The sequence below is a fragment of the Typha latifolia genome, chromosome 4 (assembly GCF_019914945.1).
Source record: "Typha latifolia isolate L0001 chromosome 4, TyphaL0001v2, whole genome shotgun sequence".
Lineage (NCBI taxonomy): Eukaryota > Viridiplantae > Streptophyta > Magnoliopsida > Poales > Typhaceae > Typha > Typha latifolia.
The window spans coordinates 2888510-2905354 of NC_133089.1; the positions used below are offsets into that span (position 1 = coordinate 2888510).

A 16845-nucleotide genomic window follows, 5' to 3' on the forward strand; every position below is an offset into this window, starting at 1 on the left:
GCTTTGGTTGTCTAATGTCTTCAATTCTCAGGCGTTAGGTGCCTTTTTCTTTTTAGCCCGACCCTTTTGATATTATTATTATTATTATTATTATTATTATTATTATTATTATTATTATTAAATCAAACAAATTCTCTTCTAAACGCCTTTACAATAGGACGATGACCGAGGGCCATGAATGTTATTAGATGGGGGCGACGAACAAGAAGAGTTGCCGAGGAAACGAAGTGGTCAGCAAATGCGCCATCTAATCTTTCGTCCAAATTGGGGTTTCGCAGTTGGCATAGTTTTAAAAATCAACAACAACAACAACAACATCATCCATAAACCATAAGAATGTTACTTCACTGGGGCAATCCAAGTAGGAAAAGAAAAAAGGTTCAGATTTTCTACCAAAATACCTGCATTTGAGCATATGACATGTTAATGCTACCAACCAATATACGGCATTGCAAATGGATTCAGATTTTAATATCCTTATTAGGGATAGATATAATCTACTATTTTAAGAACAAACTAGGAACAACTCTAAGTCAAAAGAATTAACTTGGTCACAAAAGCTTACGCAAAATATAAGTGGCAAACATGTACTAAAATTGATAACTTATATTGCAAAATTTATAGCAAAAGAGAATCGCAAGCAACTTCGAGCGCCACGTAGCAAGTTGCGAGGAGGAGAGAGGAAAAAGAATGACAATAAATTTTGGAAGAACTATGGGTGGGATAGGTGATAGATCACGTGAGATTTTGGATATATATATTAAAAGCTATAGTAATTCAATCGAGCTCGAGATGAATTTAGCTTAGCTTGATTATTCTTTTAACCTTCCGTATCTCATAGGTGCAACTCGATTGGGTCAATCTCATCGAACTATCCCAATTTGCTTTGATCAATATGCTCTAATAGCAAATTGATACATTCACACACATTCAAAGATAAATTTGAAGTAATTAAAATATGTTGCCTTGCACCAAATCCATGCCTTATGTAGAGAAATGTCTTTTTCAATGCTATGCATTAGATCACAAATACACTAACCAACTATAGTAGAGTTTATAAGTACTCTTCGCTATGACTAAGGAGGTCGTAGGATTGATTTCAAATTCAAATAATTATTATAGAGAAAATTATTTAGTGTTTTGATGATTTTATTGCTCAACTCAGTGACTTGACTCAATGATTTAACTCGGTTGATAGTTCGGCAGTGCGGTGGGCTTGGAGGAGCAGTTCGACGGCATTTAGTTTGAAACAATAGTTCGATGACGCGCACGTCTTGAAGTCTAAACTAAGCGGCTTAGTATAATATCTAAAACTTGATGGGGTCCTAAGTGTCTTTATATCTAGACAGTATTAGTTCTTTGTTCAACCCATATGGCTTTTCAATGATAAGAAAAGAAAAAAATTTGAACACTAAATATGAAGCAACTATATATGAAAAAGAAAAGTCAACATTTCCTAGCCTCCCCCTCTCTAGCTCCTAATAATCATCACATTACAACGCGAGCAAAAGGTAGCATGTGTTCATCTCAAGCTCCCAGTCTTAATTCGTCTCGCTACCACCTATCTTCTGCCCCCCTCCCCTCCCCTACCCTAAGCCGGCTAATTGGATACCCGAATTAGCCCAACCAAACCCGCCCCCCCCCTAACCCAATCACCTCGATCCCGGACAGATCCGAACACGAATGTAGTCATAGATTCTCTCTCTCTCTCTCTCTCTGCCCCCAACAACCCACGTGTGCAATCAATTCCACCTTTGAATCAACTGCCACCAATTCCCCCGTCATCTTTCGTTCACTCTACCCATCCAATCTATCCCCCTCTCTCTTAGTCTTTCTTACCCAGCGTCGAACGTATCGTTACCCAACGACCCCTAACAAATGCAAGTCATATCATTTCGATTGAGAGATAAGATATTTTATAAAATATACATTTTTTAAAATAAAAAAAAAGGAAAGAGAAAAAAACAGAGTGCGGTGGGTCCCAACTACTCGTCCCAATCTTCCCCACCTTCAATTATTGCCCGTTCTCGCCGATCCCTTCTGTGGTCTCGCTGGCAACAGTCTCTTCTCTGTCCTTCCTCCTCCCCTCCCCTCCCCTCCCCATCTTCTTCTTCTTCTTCTTCTTCTTCTCCTCCTCCTCCTCCTCCTCCTCCTCTCCCCTCCCCTCCCCCAATCAATAACTCAATCCAAATACTAAAGCAAAATGTTGTTACTTCTTCTCCCCTTCTTACCTTTTTTGTCCTCCATTTTGCCGGCGTCGGCGTCGACCGCCTACGAAGTCCTCCAATCCCACGGCCTACCTAAAGGGTTGCTTCCGCGGGGCGTCAAGGAATTCCGCATCGACGGGGATGGGAAATTCGAGGCGGTCTTGGAGTCCCCCTGCACGGCTAAGTTCGAGAGCGAGGTCCACTACAACGCCACCGTGTCCGGCGAGCTATCGTACGGGCAGATCGCCTCCCTCTCCGGCGTATCCGCCCAGGAACTCTTCCTCTGGTTCCCCGTCATCGGCGTCCGCGTCGACGTCCCCAGCTCCGGCGTCATCTACTTCGACGTCGGTGTCGTTTACAAACGATTCGCCCTCTCCCTCTTCGAGACCCCTCCCGTCTGCCACCCCGATTCCTCCTCCTCTCTGGTCTTTCATCCGTCTCAATTCCCTTCTCTAATCTTTTAGATCTCACTCCCATCGTTTGTCACGTTTGGTGTTTGCAAATTTGCAGAGCCGAGATGATGCTCAACGAGCCGTTCTGTGAATTAGTCGATTCTAGATTGATAGTGGTAAGTGATGTGTTTGCTTGCAGTCGTAGTGAGACGGTTTTGGTGTTGGCCGTCGAACTAACTCGGAAGATCTTCGAGTTGCGGATCGATGTCTATACGAGGCAACGAATGTGAGAGATTGGAGCAGAGAGGATGCTACTAGAGGTAAAAGCTCGCCATGTTATCGATCTTATTTATTGTCAATGAGGCTGGTGGAAAGCCATATATATAAAAAAAAAAAAAGAGGAGGGGAGCTGGGAGTCTCTTCTCTCTCTCTCTGTTATGCTGTGTTCTCATAATGCAGTAAGTAGTATATATTTCTTCTTTGCCAATGGAGCTATAGTATTGTTTTGTTTTGTTTTTTTTTCAGTTTGATTCATCGACATAGTGAGTTAGAGGCATGAGTTTATTGATTCGTTTGCATAGAAATAATCGAATTGACTGAGTAAGCTGATATTTTGATTGAGTAAAGATTTCATTCTTGTGATTAACTGCAGGCTGGAGTTCTAGACTCTTTTTTGCATTGTTAATTTCTAACATAGATGAAATGAACTGCTTTGAGGACCCTTTTTTTAGGATTGCTGATGTGTGTAATACAGTTTCCAGATATAGGATGGTGAGCAGATACTACTTTATAATTTATACTTCTCTGTGAAGTTATCGCCTTGCCAGAGATCAGCGGGATGCGTTTCGGGTATGACTATTGCCATGTGACAACGCTCATGTTCTTGTAATGTAGATGATTTGCAGCATTCAGGCTATCTTTCAAAATGTTCGAAAGAAAGTGTGATTGGTACAGGAAGCAGATACGAAATCTCTGAACCTTCTAGGAAATTGACAAAAGGCATTGGATGCTGCACTTGTTTTGGTGTCAGAACTGTCTCCATAAGCTTGGATCTATATCTGTGAACCAGGTAACAATTATTTGAATGGCCTTATTTCGTAGATCATCAAGAAACTAACTGATCAACTGGGATCTGGCTATGGAAGAACCATTAAAAGAACTTATCTTCTGGAATAATTTTGAGTAGCAGAATGATGGGGACGTTAGGCAGTTACATTTCTGGAATTATTTTGCAGTTACATTGGTCTTCAGTTGGCTCAAAGAGTAAATCTCTAGTTAGCCACTGTCTGTTACTGTTTTCAAGCAAAGCAAGAAAAAAACATAATTTTAGAAGCTGGTCCCATTACAAGCAACTTGATAAGACAATGTCGAAATATAGATGTGAGGACCATTACAGTATTGCTGATCCCAAAAAATGTAGTGGACTGAAATACTCGAGAGTCAGGTCCACCATTGTTTTCATTATTTTTTTCCTAAAATCTTGTCGTTAGTAATCTGTGATTTATGACTAAATGATGCACCATTTCTTTCAAATGATGATAATAGAAAATTTTGTAATATCAAAGGCTTGAAGAGTTGAAGATGATAGTAGGTTCATAGTGTACTGGTGTTATCTAATGTAGGGCAACTAATTATGAATAACAAAGAAGGGCATCTTTTTTCTTTTATCTCGTCTTAGCTGTAAGTTGTTGGATGTGTTATGTCTGAGTTACATTAATGCTGTCACCTGATGTCAGTATTATGTTCCACTTCTTGTCACACTGTAAAGAAGCAGCTGATAACAATATCAGCAATTTCACTGTGTTGCATCTTTGATCCATTCGCATCTAGTGACCTCGGTTCCTGAAACATGGAGAATTATCACTATGTGAAGGAAAAAAAGAGACCCTGCTAGATGTGCAGGGATAGTCCTCTGAGAGCCCATCTGTGTCTTCTGAAATGTGAACCATTCTGGCTACTAACCTGCTAATCAATGGTATCTCGCAGGCCCTTCCGACAAGGCTTAATATTAAGTATCTAGATTAATTCAGTTTATTTGGTGAAAGACCACTGTACTTACTCTTAATGCAGGTAAAGATTGCATGTCCTTAGAAATAGTGCACCTCAAAATTGTCCTAGAGGGAAACAGAGAACTATTGCTTGGTGCATTGTTGTAGGACATGTCTATGGATGAGGACATGGCGAGATTGTTGATCAGTACCAATTGGTTTGGCTGTTGTGATTCTTTGAACAGGGCTCTTGTATTTTCTAACACTTATCCTTATATGTACTAGTACTATCCTCTTTGGTTTTGTTTACATGTTTAATACGTTTGACCCTTTTTCTTTCTTTCCTTCCTTCCTACAATGGCAGACACAAAGATAATGCCAGTTATACCTCTGCCGTAGTTGATTTGCCCAACTCAATGTAATTGGATGTTTTAAATGAGTAGTGAATAGATATTTGGCTTTGATCAGAGTTAAATACTAACACCGAGCATAAAACGATAGGATAGATTGTTAAATGACCTACAAGTGAAATGGAAGACAGAAGCAGCTTTGCACAGATTTTTTGTTGCTCTAGTGCTCGACCTGCAGATATCATGGCTTGTAAGGCAGCAGATACTCTTTTAGGATCAGATTGTAAGGATTATTTTACCAAGCAAGGGGTGGAATACTGGAATTTATAGTTGGCTAGACAAATATGCAAATGTTCCTTTTTTTTTTACTAACATTAATGACCTTGTTAAAATGAATAATTCCTCAGTTTATGGCAACAATATAAAAATATAATCGTGCCAGAGCACCATATTTATATGAAGTTCCTCTTAGTTTAGATGTAGAAATTATGGGTATATTTAATGACAAATGACGTAGTTAGGATGCCTTTTTATTAAGAGTTAGGTAGTGGGTTTATTTTTGGGATATTAATAAGACAATTTGATAATTAGGCGGGTCCTTTGCTAGCCATGAGTGCTATGGTCCATTACGAGAAGAAGAGACGGGTAAAGTTGCTGGTACTCATTAGTTAAAACTGATTACTATCCTTCTTTCTTTCTATCTAAGAACATGGGGATATTTTATAAAGATAATAATCAAGTAAATTTGTGGACCTGCGTAATGGAAGTTACCTGCTTTAGAAGGCACCTTTCAATGGAAAGATCATATCTCTCAGTAGTTAAAATATCTATTTTAAGACGTTCTTAAGAACAAGTCTATTTAAAGTAAGGGACAGCCTAAAAATTTGTATCTAATCACACCAAATTCATAATGCACATTGCACAACAGACGAAATAGCACCCACTATGTAGGGAAAATATTCCAAAATGTAACCCCTAAAAAAGTTAAGGAGAAAAGGGCAAATGCAAGAACTGAGGGGGGAGAGGAAAAGCGGCAACATTCTCAAGAGTCTCAGTACAAAGATAGAGACCTAGCTGAGCAGCAGCACAGGTTCAAACTCAATGATGAATTCTGGGACGTCCAAACGCAATACAAATATAAGGAATACTATTACCACTCAATAGGAAACTTCGTCATTCAGAAAGATACATCAGAATAAGTTCATCCTAACAATTATCTTTTAATATCAACCAAAGTTAGCTACCACTACCAAATAAATAAATGCTACCACAGATATTTTGTTTGAGAGAATAACATCAAAAGCTTGGTTGATGCTTCAAGGCTCAATCACAAACATTGGCTGCAAAAGTGTCAAACAAAAATAGATGGATCAGTATATAGATATATAGTAGAGAGAGAGAGAGAGAGAGAGAGAGAGAGACCTGTTCTACGCCGACAGGCTTGCCATCATCAACAAGTATCTCAACAACTATTCCCGCTTGGTCAGCCTGCATGAGATTTGGGATTAATTTCCTACTGTATACAGTGAACTCATTGAATCAAAACAGCCAACCGTCTAGGGTAAAAGTCATATGTGAAAGAAAAAACCACTTGGTTTGCCGTTTTCAGTCATATGGGTGTGAACACTTCATTCATTTCCTTACACTATTATGATGCATCTTTAGGTATAGATAGTGTTATAAGCAATAATAAACATATGTGCACTTGAGTCAAAATGTATAACTATTTCCCTAAAGTATGTAAGGTTGCACTTATTAATTTATCCACAGCAAAGTGCCCATATAGACGTGCGTGTAATAATCATACTCAGGGCTAGTTTTAGACAATGTGAAAAAATAAAATTATTTCTCCAGTTATTTAATTGGTATGCAAAAAGAAACTTGTCAGGATTCACTTACAAGCATAAAAGGAAATTTGGGAGTAGTTCACTATATACCTTATTATATATGAATGTATGAATTTTCTTTTCTTGTTGCCTTGATATTCTACTATACAACTTTCAATTAAGCTATAGTGATGCTTTTTCATAAACATGCCGCATCTTCTAAAATCCATCATAAGTTGCTTAAGCCGTCCTCTATTTTAAATAATGCCTCAAGAGCAGCATCTTACACACTTAACATTTTTTATCAGCTTGTTAGCCTACGGGTATTCAACCTTTTTCGCAAGATAAAGTAAGCCTCAAAATAAAGATAGTGTAGAAACAAAAAAAGTTAAAAGACTTCAATAATGTACAAGAAGACAAGCTTTTTTTGTGAAATTCTCACTTCTATTTTATTTACTAAACTTTAGATTTATTTTATAATAAATGTTCAAGCCCTTATATAGACAAAAGAAAATTTAATTACTAAGATTCATAAATATCTAGGAAGAGGCTAAGGATAAGATCAAAAGAGACTATCCTTTATTATCATCCATCCAACAAATTGATAAGCTCAAATCTTGCCTAATTACTATAGTATCTTTTGAGCCTGACTTTGCAATTGCATAACTTAGGCCATTAAACACCTTTGACACTTCAATTCGATCAAATTTCGGTGGAGTGTCACAAGCAGCTCTAAATGATACCTTACTGGAGAATTTAATGCTTATAAAGATATCACTTTTGATTGATATTCTATAAAATTATTATGACATCTCCGTCCTGGTTCATCAGAGTCTAATCCATGTAAGAATTTGGAGTTCCTCTTCCAATCTTTTTTTTTGTTCTCTCATTTTCCACTTTTATCCTCCTTGTGGGAACTAATCCTAATGAAGGCAGTCCTGGGAGGAAATCACGTTACATATGTTATTGACTACAATAAGAAACTATAGTGAGGATTTGCTCAAATACATGCTAGCACAATATACAAATGCATGCGCAGCAGGTAACAGGCTGGATTTGAGGACAATGACTGTAACCAAAGATTTAGGACATGAAAATGAACAAAATAAAGGTGTAGTAAACATAATTAAAGATGTTGCCCTAAGAATGTCACAGATCTGTTGCTAATCAACTGATTAGACTGATGTTTAAAACCAATAACTCATCGGAAGATTATGAACATTGTCAACCTAAAAAATAACCAAGCCGATCAATGTAAAGTTCAAAATACAGAGGTAGCAAACAAAAAATTATGGGACACAACACTTCCATTTGAATGGCATGGCCAAGTGACATTTCCATGCACCAACTTGAAGGAGCTCAGTGGAGTCAATTTGTTAATTTGGGATTGAGCAGACAAATCTTCAGACCGCCAATCAAATGTATTTTTCTTAGCACAAATTTACACCTCGGACAATTTGTGGTTGGTGAACTTCTTGTACGGAATGGACATGGACTTACATAAATGATATGATGTTGCATAAGGGAAGATTTATCATTTGCCTTCATGAAAGGCCAAGATAACCTGCTAAATTCATGGATTCATAGAAAACCTCCAGTGGGTTAATTACACTTTGACCGCCTCAACTATAAGTGGTTTTCATTTTCACCCCTCGTCTTTTTCTTCCTACAACCTGACTCCCTCAACTATTTAAAATTGCCAAATAAAATAATAAACCCTTATGTTAGTCTCCTATTAGGGTTTTTAACGTAAAACTGTCATATGCCTGGCACATGACTTTTATGTAACGAAATACCCTCTTCCTTCAACCTCTTGTCCTTCTATTTTGCCCAAATCCTAATCTTAAGTATAAATCTCAGCAACACACTATTTATCACCACCACTAATATCTAAGGGCCTCTCCTTCATGCCATGAACCTTAAATCCTCACTCCCCTTCATCTTCAGCCCCTTGCCCTCCACCTCCTTCTTCCAAAATCTAGCCCTAAACATAAATTCTCCCCACCATCACTGCCACATCATCCTCTAGATGTTCATGATCTTGATGATAGTGAATGATTTGTCATGAGAGTGGGTGTTTTTACGGTGGATGAAAGATGTTCTACTTCAATAGATAATCCAAGAAAAATATGAACTTTGGGGGGTAAAATAGTCCTTTCGTAATTTCTGTCAACACTGGTAGGGGGTTTGATGATTTGAATAATTGAAGGGCTCAAGTTGTAGGGAAAACAAAATGAGGGAGTGAAAATGAATATGAACAATGATTGAGGGGATCAAGATGTAATCAACCTTTCTTATAATTAGGAAAAATGAAACATCACCTACTAAGTGCAAATAATTGGTATCTAGCATTAGCACAACACACCATAACAACAATTAGAATTTCCAAATATAGGAACAAATGTTTACAACATAATTTCAATGACCATACAAGATGGAGTCAAAGTTTCAACTTTCCAGAATATCATATCTCAGTTTCAACATCATCTTATATTTTCCATACGCTTTCCCTTTTTTTTATCTTTTCGATTGATTGAAATAGATTGGCTAAGAAATAAGGAAAAATTACATCATAATCAGAAACAGAAAGTAGTCTTCTCCTTTCATAAGAATTTTGTCATGGGAATTTGAAATTTCTACCATTTAACAACATTTGATCACTGCTACTTGCAATAGAATAATGTTGAGCTCAACTGACCTCAATTTCATTCATTAGCTTCATTGCTTCAATAATGCAGAGGACTTGTCCTTTGTTCACTTTATCACCAGGCTATACAAAGAAAAATGGTACAAATGTTAATGAAAAATATTTATATACTAAAAAGACTCACTACATGTTTCCTTTTTCTTTTATTGAAAATCAATCTCTAATATAATTTCAAAATTTTCATCTACCTTCACAAATGGTGCTAGCCCTGGACCAGGGCTTCTGTAAAACGTTCCAGACATGGGGCTTTTAAGAGGAGGATGTGAGGACTTAAGTGCCTTAGGGGCTGATGCAGCAGCAGCAGGTGGGGCCGACGATGCACTAGCAGGTGATGGAACTGACGAAGCCGGTGGTGGCAGCGAGACTGGTGATGGTATAACAGCAGGCATTGAGGGCGACTGCATCATGACAACTGGAGCAGGTGCGGGAGGTTGTGGGAGAGCCTCTTTTTTTCGAATAATAAGTTCGCAGTCAAGTTGCTTCAGCTGCAATTCAACGATATCTCTAGAATCGACAAGCCTGCAGCATAATCCAATCATAAAATGATCATCTTTATCAGGCAAAGAAACAGCTCAAGCAATGCAATTTAAGAATAATTTTGCTTCTCTCTCACTTTACAAGGCTTGCGACTTGAGTCATAAACTCTGATATCGCCTCATCTGACAATGGAGCTGATGAAGAATGCTGCTTCCCTGACTCTACATCATTCTCCCCGGAGGTTGGCACCTCCACCTTGGACTCCGAAGGTGCGGAATCATTGGAATATCCACCCACAACCTTTGAAACAATGAAGAGGATAGGTTCGAGTGCGAGAATCACAAATATCGAACGCAACACAAGCTGGAATCTTTCAGCTATAGCCACTCTTACCTCATTCAATTGGGCCTTCGCAACGACTGATGGTTCCCGTAAAATACCCAATCCCTAAACAAGAATAATCGAACTCTTCTATCATTCAAGTATAAGGTAGCAAAATTCCCATTCCCACCTTAAGCTTCAATCCGGTCAAAATAAAAAGTGGGTCTTCTTTGAAACCAAAATCTTTACCCACTGAGATCAAATAGTAGCAAAACATACGATTCTTAGCATTTAAACGTTCGACTAATAGAAGCTAAAATATCAGAAAAGCTGGTTTCCTGGGCATTAAAAGATTAGCACAAAGCTAGAGAAGAAAAAAAATCCGCAGATCTGCAATGTCTATGAAGCGAAGAAGAAGAGGAAAAACCTTGGAGGGGATAATGAGCGGTTTCTTGAGCTTTGAAGAGCGAGGAAACGAGACCGCAACCCGCCGGGTTTGAGAGCTCGAGTATGAGGAGGAGGGCAAGAGCTTGGCGACGGCAGCGGAGGCGGTCGGAAGAGATGAAGTGGACGCCATGGAACACCTCAGGAGAAGCAAAAAATATGAGACTTTGGATTAATCGAGAGGGTCTTTTTGAGGGGTTCCAGTTGCTGTTGTTTGCAACGACGGAGACGAACGACAAACTTGAGGACAGTTCATGTCGATGAGATCCAACTCACCGAACCCAATGGATTGGTTCACCAGCTTGAGTTCAAGTTGGATACGGTTAATCTGAACCCAATCTCGCCTTGTTTGTACTCTTATTCAGATTTGGTCTGGATTTAGTTGTTGTCATTTTTAATCTTATTTTGGGTGGGGGGATTAAAATTTACTTTACTCCTATAATTTTATTTATATCAAATTATCTTCTTGTAATTAAGGTTAAAGTCCAATTGCTACTCTCTTTTTTCAAACGTATTAAACTAAACTAGAAGTTGAACGAAAATGATTTTTATTAGAGATAAAATTATAGAAAAAAATTTAGTGCATTTTAAATAATAAATATTATATATATATATATATATATATATATTTGTTATCTAAGTGATTATCCAATAACAACCAACTTTATCTCTAATAAGTATATTAAAATTCACTAGTAATATGGGTGGAATATCCAAATGTATTTAGTAGTATACATTATTAATGAATATTTACATGTATACTCTGGTGCAACTCAGACTCGGATGTTCCTAATCATTATCAAATCTCTAAGAGGGCATCATTAGTCTTTTCTTTTGTATCCTCTTCTTCCACAGATCTCATGCCTTTATAACGGTAGTAATGAGAACATAATAGAAAATAGAGTAGATTCACCATCCCCATGACTGCTATGACATAGTAGAAGTAGTCTACTCTGCCAATGTTGATGTTGTCATCTAACCATCTTGTTCTCTTCTTGATGATACTTGCCAGCAAACTGCTCAAATAGTTTGCACCTGCAAGGCTACAGAAGAAGAGCGAGGTTGCTAAGGTTTGCATTTGTTCAGGGAACTGCCTGTTGTAAAACTCAATCTGCCCAACTGCACTGAAGGCCTCGGCAATGCCCATTAAGATGAGCTGTGGTGCAAGCCACAAGAATGACATAGGTGATATGCCACCATGAGATAAGGCTGAGACTCTTCTTTTGTGTTCCACTGCTCCTGCAACTACCATAGACATGGAAGAGATCGCCAAGCCAACACCTTGTCTTTGTAAAAGAGTGATGCCACTTGCAACTCTTGTGATTCTTCTAGCCATAGGGACAAAGATCTGGTCATAGAAAGGTATGAACAAGGTCAGGGCAAGGAGGGAGATGATTAAAAGAGAGCCTGGGGGGATTTGGAAGTGTGGGCCGAGGTGGCGGTCCATTTTCAAGGATTGCAAGATGGTGAATGTAAATTGTTGAGCCATGGCCATGAAGCAGATGATGCCAGAGAACCATATGGGCGCAATTCTTATTAAGCATTTGACTTCTTCGATCTGCTGAACACTGCAAAGTCTCCATCGGTTCGTAGGAGAATCGTCGGGATTTAGGTCGCCATTAGTTACAATAGCAGCTTTGTTCAGAAACCTGGCGATGAGAGGATTACAGAAATATAATGTTCCAGTCATGAAGACATTATTTTCATTACTACAATAACTGCACATTATTTTCATGCAATTTGATCACACTTTATAGATCACTTACCTAGTTATCTGATGCAAATTTGAACTAGCAAGATTAGAGAAATGGACTAAAGATTGCATGAATTTGAGAGTAAAACAGAAAAAGTTATCCTTAAATAATTACCCAAATTGTAAGCTGAGTGGAAGCTTTACGGCATGATGACTTGTAGTAAAGGGGTTGTAGAGTAATGCCTCTTGCTGCTCTACAACATCAGGATATGGAAGCTTGAGTCTTCGCTTCCTAAACGACGCGACAAAAACTCGAATAACACCAGAGAAGACGCTCCCCTCTGGTTGAACATAAATATACAACCTAGTACCAAGGAAGAAAAAGATGATAGAAATGAGCATGAAGCCAGTGGGGATGCCAAAACCCAGTGGCCAACTAACGCTGTCCTGAACATAGACAACGACCGTCAAGGCGAGCATTGCTGCAGCTGTTGTGGTGCCATAGTACCAGTTAAAGTAGCTTTCGAGGTCTCTTTGGCCTTGCTCGGTGCTGCCATCGAACTGATCTACTCCGAATGGCAAGCTGCATGGCCTCACGCCGCCTGCACCGGTGGCTAACAGACCCAAGGAGAGATACAGGACACCTAGCTGCAGCTTTGATGGACCAATGCAGAGACTTTCTCTGCATTTTGGTGGCTGGAGATGTGGAGCTGATGCAGATAGAGTCATAGCAACCATTCCCTGAATATAACCAGAGTCGAGAGTACGTTCATCAAATGATGAATTATATGTCAGCCAGTGTAATGATTTCCTTCCTGATCTTGCTTATCAATTGAAAAACTGTAGTTTTCACATCATCAAAGCATCCAATTTTATGTGTCTTGCAGACTTAATTAGTTGATTTTTAGTCAACTAAAAGTTTACGCATTGTAAAGAAAGTATACTCAAAGACCAGAGTTATAATTCTATTCTTTCAGTGATGAGTTCTTTGCTGAAATGAAATGGACTACAGTGATAAGGCTTAGTAGGCTCATACCATGAGGCTTGCAAAGCATCCATACGCCAAGGTCTTAAATCGACCCCAGTAAGCATCTGAAATGAAGGCTCCTAGCAATGGCGCGAAGTTGGTGGTTGCGAAGAAGATGTTGGTTATACTCGTTGCCTCAACCTGCCCTATGTTGAAATGATCAACTAGATAAACAGTCAAATTTGCAGTCAACCCGAATGTAGCTACCTTCTCACAAGTCTCGTTCCCTGAATATATAATCAAAATTTGAAGTACATCAGTAAATTTTTTTTCCTTTCAGTATCTGAGCATTGGTTGCAGAATTTGCTGTCTTGCTTGGCCAATCTTGAATAGGCCACTAGCTCATTAATACAAGATCCAACTTACAACTATGATACTAGAGATGGAATTAAACGTTTTCCCCTAGCTTTTGCTTGGCAACAATAACCATCTATATAGTTGCAATCAACTTATGTATTTATTTTTATTTTTATTTTGAAAGAAAGGCTTCCAGTCTACCACCTTGCTTCATTAGAAACTTAGTTTCTAATTAAAGACTTACAGAGTTCAGCAACTGCATCTAGAAAACAGCAAAAACGAGGCTAAAATGCTAAATAACATTAAAGCCTCAACCACCCAACCTACAACGCACCAATCCAACCTAAACACTACAACTACAATCAACTTATGTAATATATATATATATATATCCAACTTATTCCAATGCTGCCATGCACCTACAGGCATATCTAATTTAAATAATGTGAAAGGTGTCCCTTGTGATGTAGAATAACTTGACATTTCTGTTCAATCTTTTAGCTATAAAGTATATACTGGATAGATGACTGATGTTTTATTTAATATGTTATTTTACAAATCTCATCTTATGTTTTACCTATTTTATAATTTACACATCGTTTTTGATGATTTTATTATCTGACCATTATTTTTTCTATATAATTCTCATTTAATACGGAGTATGAATCACAAAATAGATAAAATATATAGTATAATTTGTAAAATTCTCTATTTATTATTTCATATGTGAAGCATTTACTTTTAAAGGAACTATCAAATAGATATGTAACTTAATATCTCACAGTTTCCGAGCTGATAATTTTCAATCAAAGAGGACCATTTTTTGCTCTACAATAAGTTGATTTGGCAATTGATCATATAAACAACACAAAATTATGTGTGTGTGTGTGTGTGTGTGTGAGAGAGAGAGAGAGAGAGAGAGAGAGAGAGAGAGAGAGAGAGAGAGAGAGAGAGAGAGAGAGAGAGAGAGAGAGAGAGAGAGAGAGAGAGAGAGAGAGAGAGACCTATGATATAAGGCATGCATTTCCATCCTCTTGGCTTCCTTTTGATCTCTTCGTTACTGTTGCCCTCTTTATCGATGAGCTTTGGGTCTGGTGATGGCTTCAGAATTTTTACACACTTCAACTGGTGGATAAAATGAGCTAGCAAAGAGTTCTTCACTTCCATGCTCTCTCCCACTGTTATGTGCTCTTAGTGAAGAATTTCACTGTCTCTGCTATTTGTAGCCAATTCCAGGGGCTTATGAGGCTATTTTCTGTAGTATGATGTGCCTCACTTCTCTCTCTCATCTTTTAGAAGGTTCCTTCAGTAATAAGTAGACAAAAGTGGGTAGGAAAACTTTGGAGTGAAATCTAACTTTCTCCACAATTTAATTTCTATTTTATACTGACACTCAAAATTTTCTTTGGTAAAATTGTATATGTGTCTATTTAATCGAGTGGTTGCCATGCAGCATACTACTGATATTTCCAACTATCTAAAAATATGTACCTTCTGATAGTTCCAGCGTAACTAGATAACTATCTTTCAGCAATACTGGAATCAAATAAAAACAAAACAAATCGAACGATTATTAGAAAATACAGTTTCAATATTATTCATACATAATCTTGCAATGAAAAGATCAAAGATCTAAACGTCTTGCACCATAACCATACGTTATTTCTTTCAGAATATTTCATATTTTACAAGGACGGACTTCAACAGAGAAGAACTCTACATGCTTATCAGACTAACAGTGTGAGATGCCATTTTGATGAGGGTGACTGATCAAAGCAAATGAGCCAATGTTACTGAGCTACTTGCCAAGGCAGGCTTGGGGAAGTTTGCAGCTGCCATCCATCCATTATGTTTGGTAGCGTGGAGATTTTATCAGCAGCGATCTCATTGCCTGGTCCCCTAAATCCACAACCCTTTCTACTACGACACCTCGATCCTCAAAAATGACGGCCAAAGCGCTTCTACTTCTGATAAGGAGGAGACTTCTCACTTGGAACTTTTTTGATTATAAAAGAAGAATTAATTCATAGAGTCTCCCATTGCAATTCTCTCTTCCCTAGTTGTATATGTGATATGTCTCATGCATGGTCCAAACTCTATATCATTTTGGATCCATACTTGTATCATTTTCTTGAATATCTATAGGCATGCCAGTAAGTCTAATATAATGATGACATGAATAAGATAGAAATATTAGCACTAGTAATAATATGTCACTCTTGTCATTTAAAAAGAAACTAGTTTTGAATGAGAATCCTAACTATTGCTAGTTAAATTATAATTTTTCTTCAATGCAAGCGTTGGGTGTGTGACCACAAGATGAAGATGATAATTGACAGGTCCACGGTGGACCATTTTTTTCTTTTCACAAAGCTGGATGCAAGTGAGAAGAGGAGAAAGACTACATTTTGCCTACTAGACAAGAATATTGCCACTTTGTACAACAAGGACAGGACGACGATCCGAAGACCACACACCATTAGTCTATATGATTGTAACCCCAAGTTTTTTCTATTTTTTTAAATATATTTAACTAAACTAAAGTGTGTGTTTAAAAATTGCTGACTTAGTATTAATCTCATTTTATGTAGTGGCTTGGCCCAAGCCTAAAATGCATAAGTTAGAGCTCGGGCCACTTATCTACAACTTTAAGCTCGCTAGATTAGCTATTCTTAATTATTTTTTGTTAAATATATTTTGCACACGTGTATTTATACCTTAAATTAATTTACCTTAATTTTCAAACCAGTCTCTATATTTAAGTGAAATCATTAGTTCTTATATTAATTTAACTGAATAATATTAAAATAATTAAAATATTTTTATCGTGTTCGTTAGAGATGACACGAGGATTTTAAACCAATCTCACTTTAGTTATAAGAATATAGACCAATATGGGAGGGGTAAAATTATTTAACCCATCTTTTCCAAGAAAATGAGGGGTATGTTGTAATTTAATTATATTTAGTTTCTAGATTTGTAATTATGAGCTCTAACAAAATATACATTGACTATAGAAAAAATTATATAAAACCAAAAAATTAATGTAATTAGGTTACAAAATTACCATATATATATATATAATTTTTTTTTTAAAATGAGACATAGTTGATGAT

General features: G+C 37.5%; 3 protein-coding genes across 4 annotated transcripts; 1 reads left to right on the top strand and 2 right to left on the bottom strand.

The window, feature by feature from the left end:
- The first annotated feature begins 2016 nt into the window (after positions 1-2016).
- Positions 2017-4266, top strand: LOC140786635 (uncharacterized). 2 transcript variants are annotated; one of them, XR_012108680.1, is made up of 3 exons: positions 2033-2632; positions 2718-2919; positions 3354-4266. XR_012108680.1 is itself a non-coding variant. In XM_073135215.1 (2 exons), exons 1-2 carry the CDS (start codon positions 2204-2206, stop codon positions 2748-2750), a joined length of 462 nt encoding a protein of 153 aa, XP_072991316.1. In that variant the 5' UTR covers positions 2017-2203; the 3' UTR covers positions 2751-3245. The 2 variants fall into 2 exon arrangements, 1 of the variants encoding a protein (XP_072991316.1); XM_073135215.1 differs by lacking the exon at positions 3354-4266 and having other exon boundaries at positions 2017-2632; positions 2718-3245.
- Positions 4267-6073: 1807 nt separating this feature from the next.
- Positions 6074-10997, bottom strand: LOC140787789 (biotin carboxyl carrier protein of acetyl-CoA carboxylase 1, chloroplastic-like). Its single transcript, XM_073136891.1, has 7 exons — positions 10696-10997; positions 10341-10394; positions 10084-10247; positions 9659-9989; positions 9462-9533; positions 6360-6425; positions 6074-6277 (listed from the first exon to the last, which is right to left on the bottom strand). The coding sequence occupies exons 1-7, from the start codon at positions 10843-10845 to the stop codon at positions 6254-6256; spliced, it is 861 nt and encodes a 286-aa protein (XP_072992992.1). The 5' UTR covers positions 10846-10997; the 3' UTR covers positions 6074-6253.
- A 378-nt stretch (positions 10998-11375) lies between these two features.
- Positions 11376-15021, bottom strand: LOC140786867 (protein NRT1/ PTR FAMILY 2.13-like). Its single transcript, XM_073135568.1, has 4 exons — positions 14734-15021; positions 13442-13659; positions 12581-13146; positions 11376-12361 (listed from the first exon to the last, which is right to left on the bottom strand). The coding sequence occupies exons 1-4, from the start codon at positions 14894-14896 to the stop codon at positions 11512-11514; spliced, it is 1797 nt and encodes a 598-aa protein (XP_072991669.1). The 5' UTR covers positions 14897-15021; the 3' UTR covers positions 11376-11511.
- Positions 15022-16845: the final 1824 nt, after the last annotated feature.

What these genes read in the sequence shown, in the direction of transcription:
- LOC140786635 (XM_073135215.1), top strand. Translation starts at nt 2,204, where the DNA reads ATGTTGTTACTTCTTCTCCCCTTCTTACCTTTTTTGTCCTCCATTTTG. An exon ending in CCGATTCCTCCTCCTCTCTG is followed by an intron (nt 2,633 to 2,717) that starts GTCTTTCATCCG and finishes GCAAATTTGCAG; the next exon opens with AGCCGAGATGATGCTCAACG.
- LOC140786867 (XM_073135568.1), bottom strand. Translation starts at nt 14,896, where the DNA reads ATGGAAGTGAAGAACTCTTTGCTAGCTCATTTTATCCACCAGTTGAAG. An exon ending in ATGCATGCCTTATATCATAG is followed by an intron (nt 13,660 to 14,733) that starts GTCTCTCTCTCT and finishes TTATATATTCAG; the next exon opens with GGAACGAGACTTGTGAGAAG. An exon ending in GATGCTTTGCAAGCCTCATG is followed by an intron (nt 13,147 to 13,441) that starts GTATGAGCCTAC and finishes GGTTATATTCAG; the next exon opens with GGAATGGTTGCTATGACTCT.
- LOC140787789 (XM_073136891.1), bottom strand. Translation starts at nt 10,845, where the DNA reads ATGGCGTCCACTTCATCTCTTCCGACCGCCTCCGCTGCCGTCGCCAAG. An exon ending in CGCTCATTATCCCCTCCAAG is followed by an intron (nt 10,395 to 10,695) that starts GTTTTTCCTCTT and finishes ATTCTTGTTTAG; the next exon opens with GGATTGGGTATTTTACGGGA. An exon ending in GGCTAGCACCATTTGTGAAG is followed by an intron (nt 9,534 to 9,658) that starts GTAGATGAAAAT and finishes TTCTTTGTATAG; the next exon opens with CCTGGTGATAAAGTGAACAA.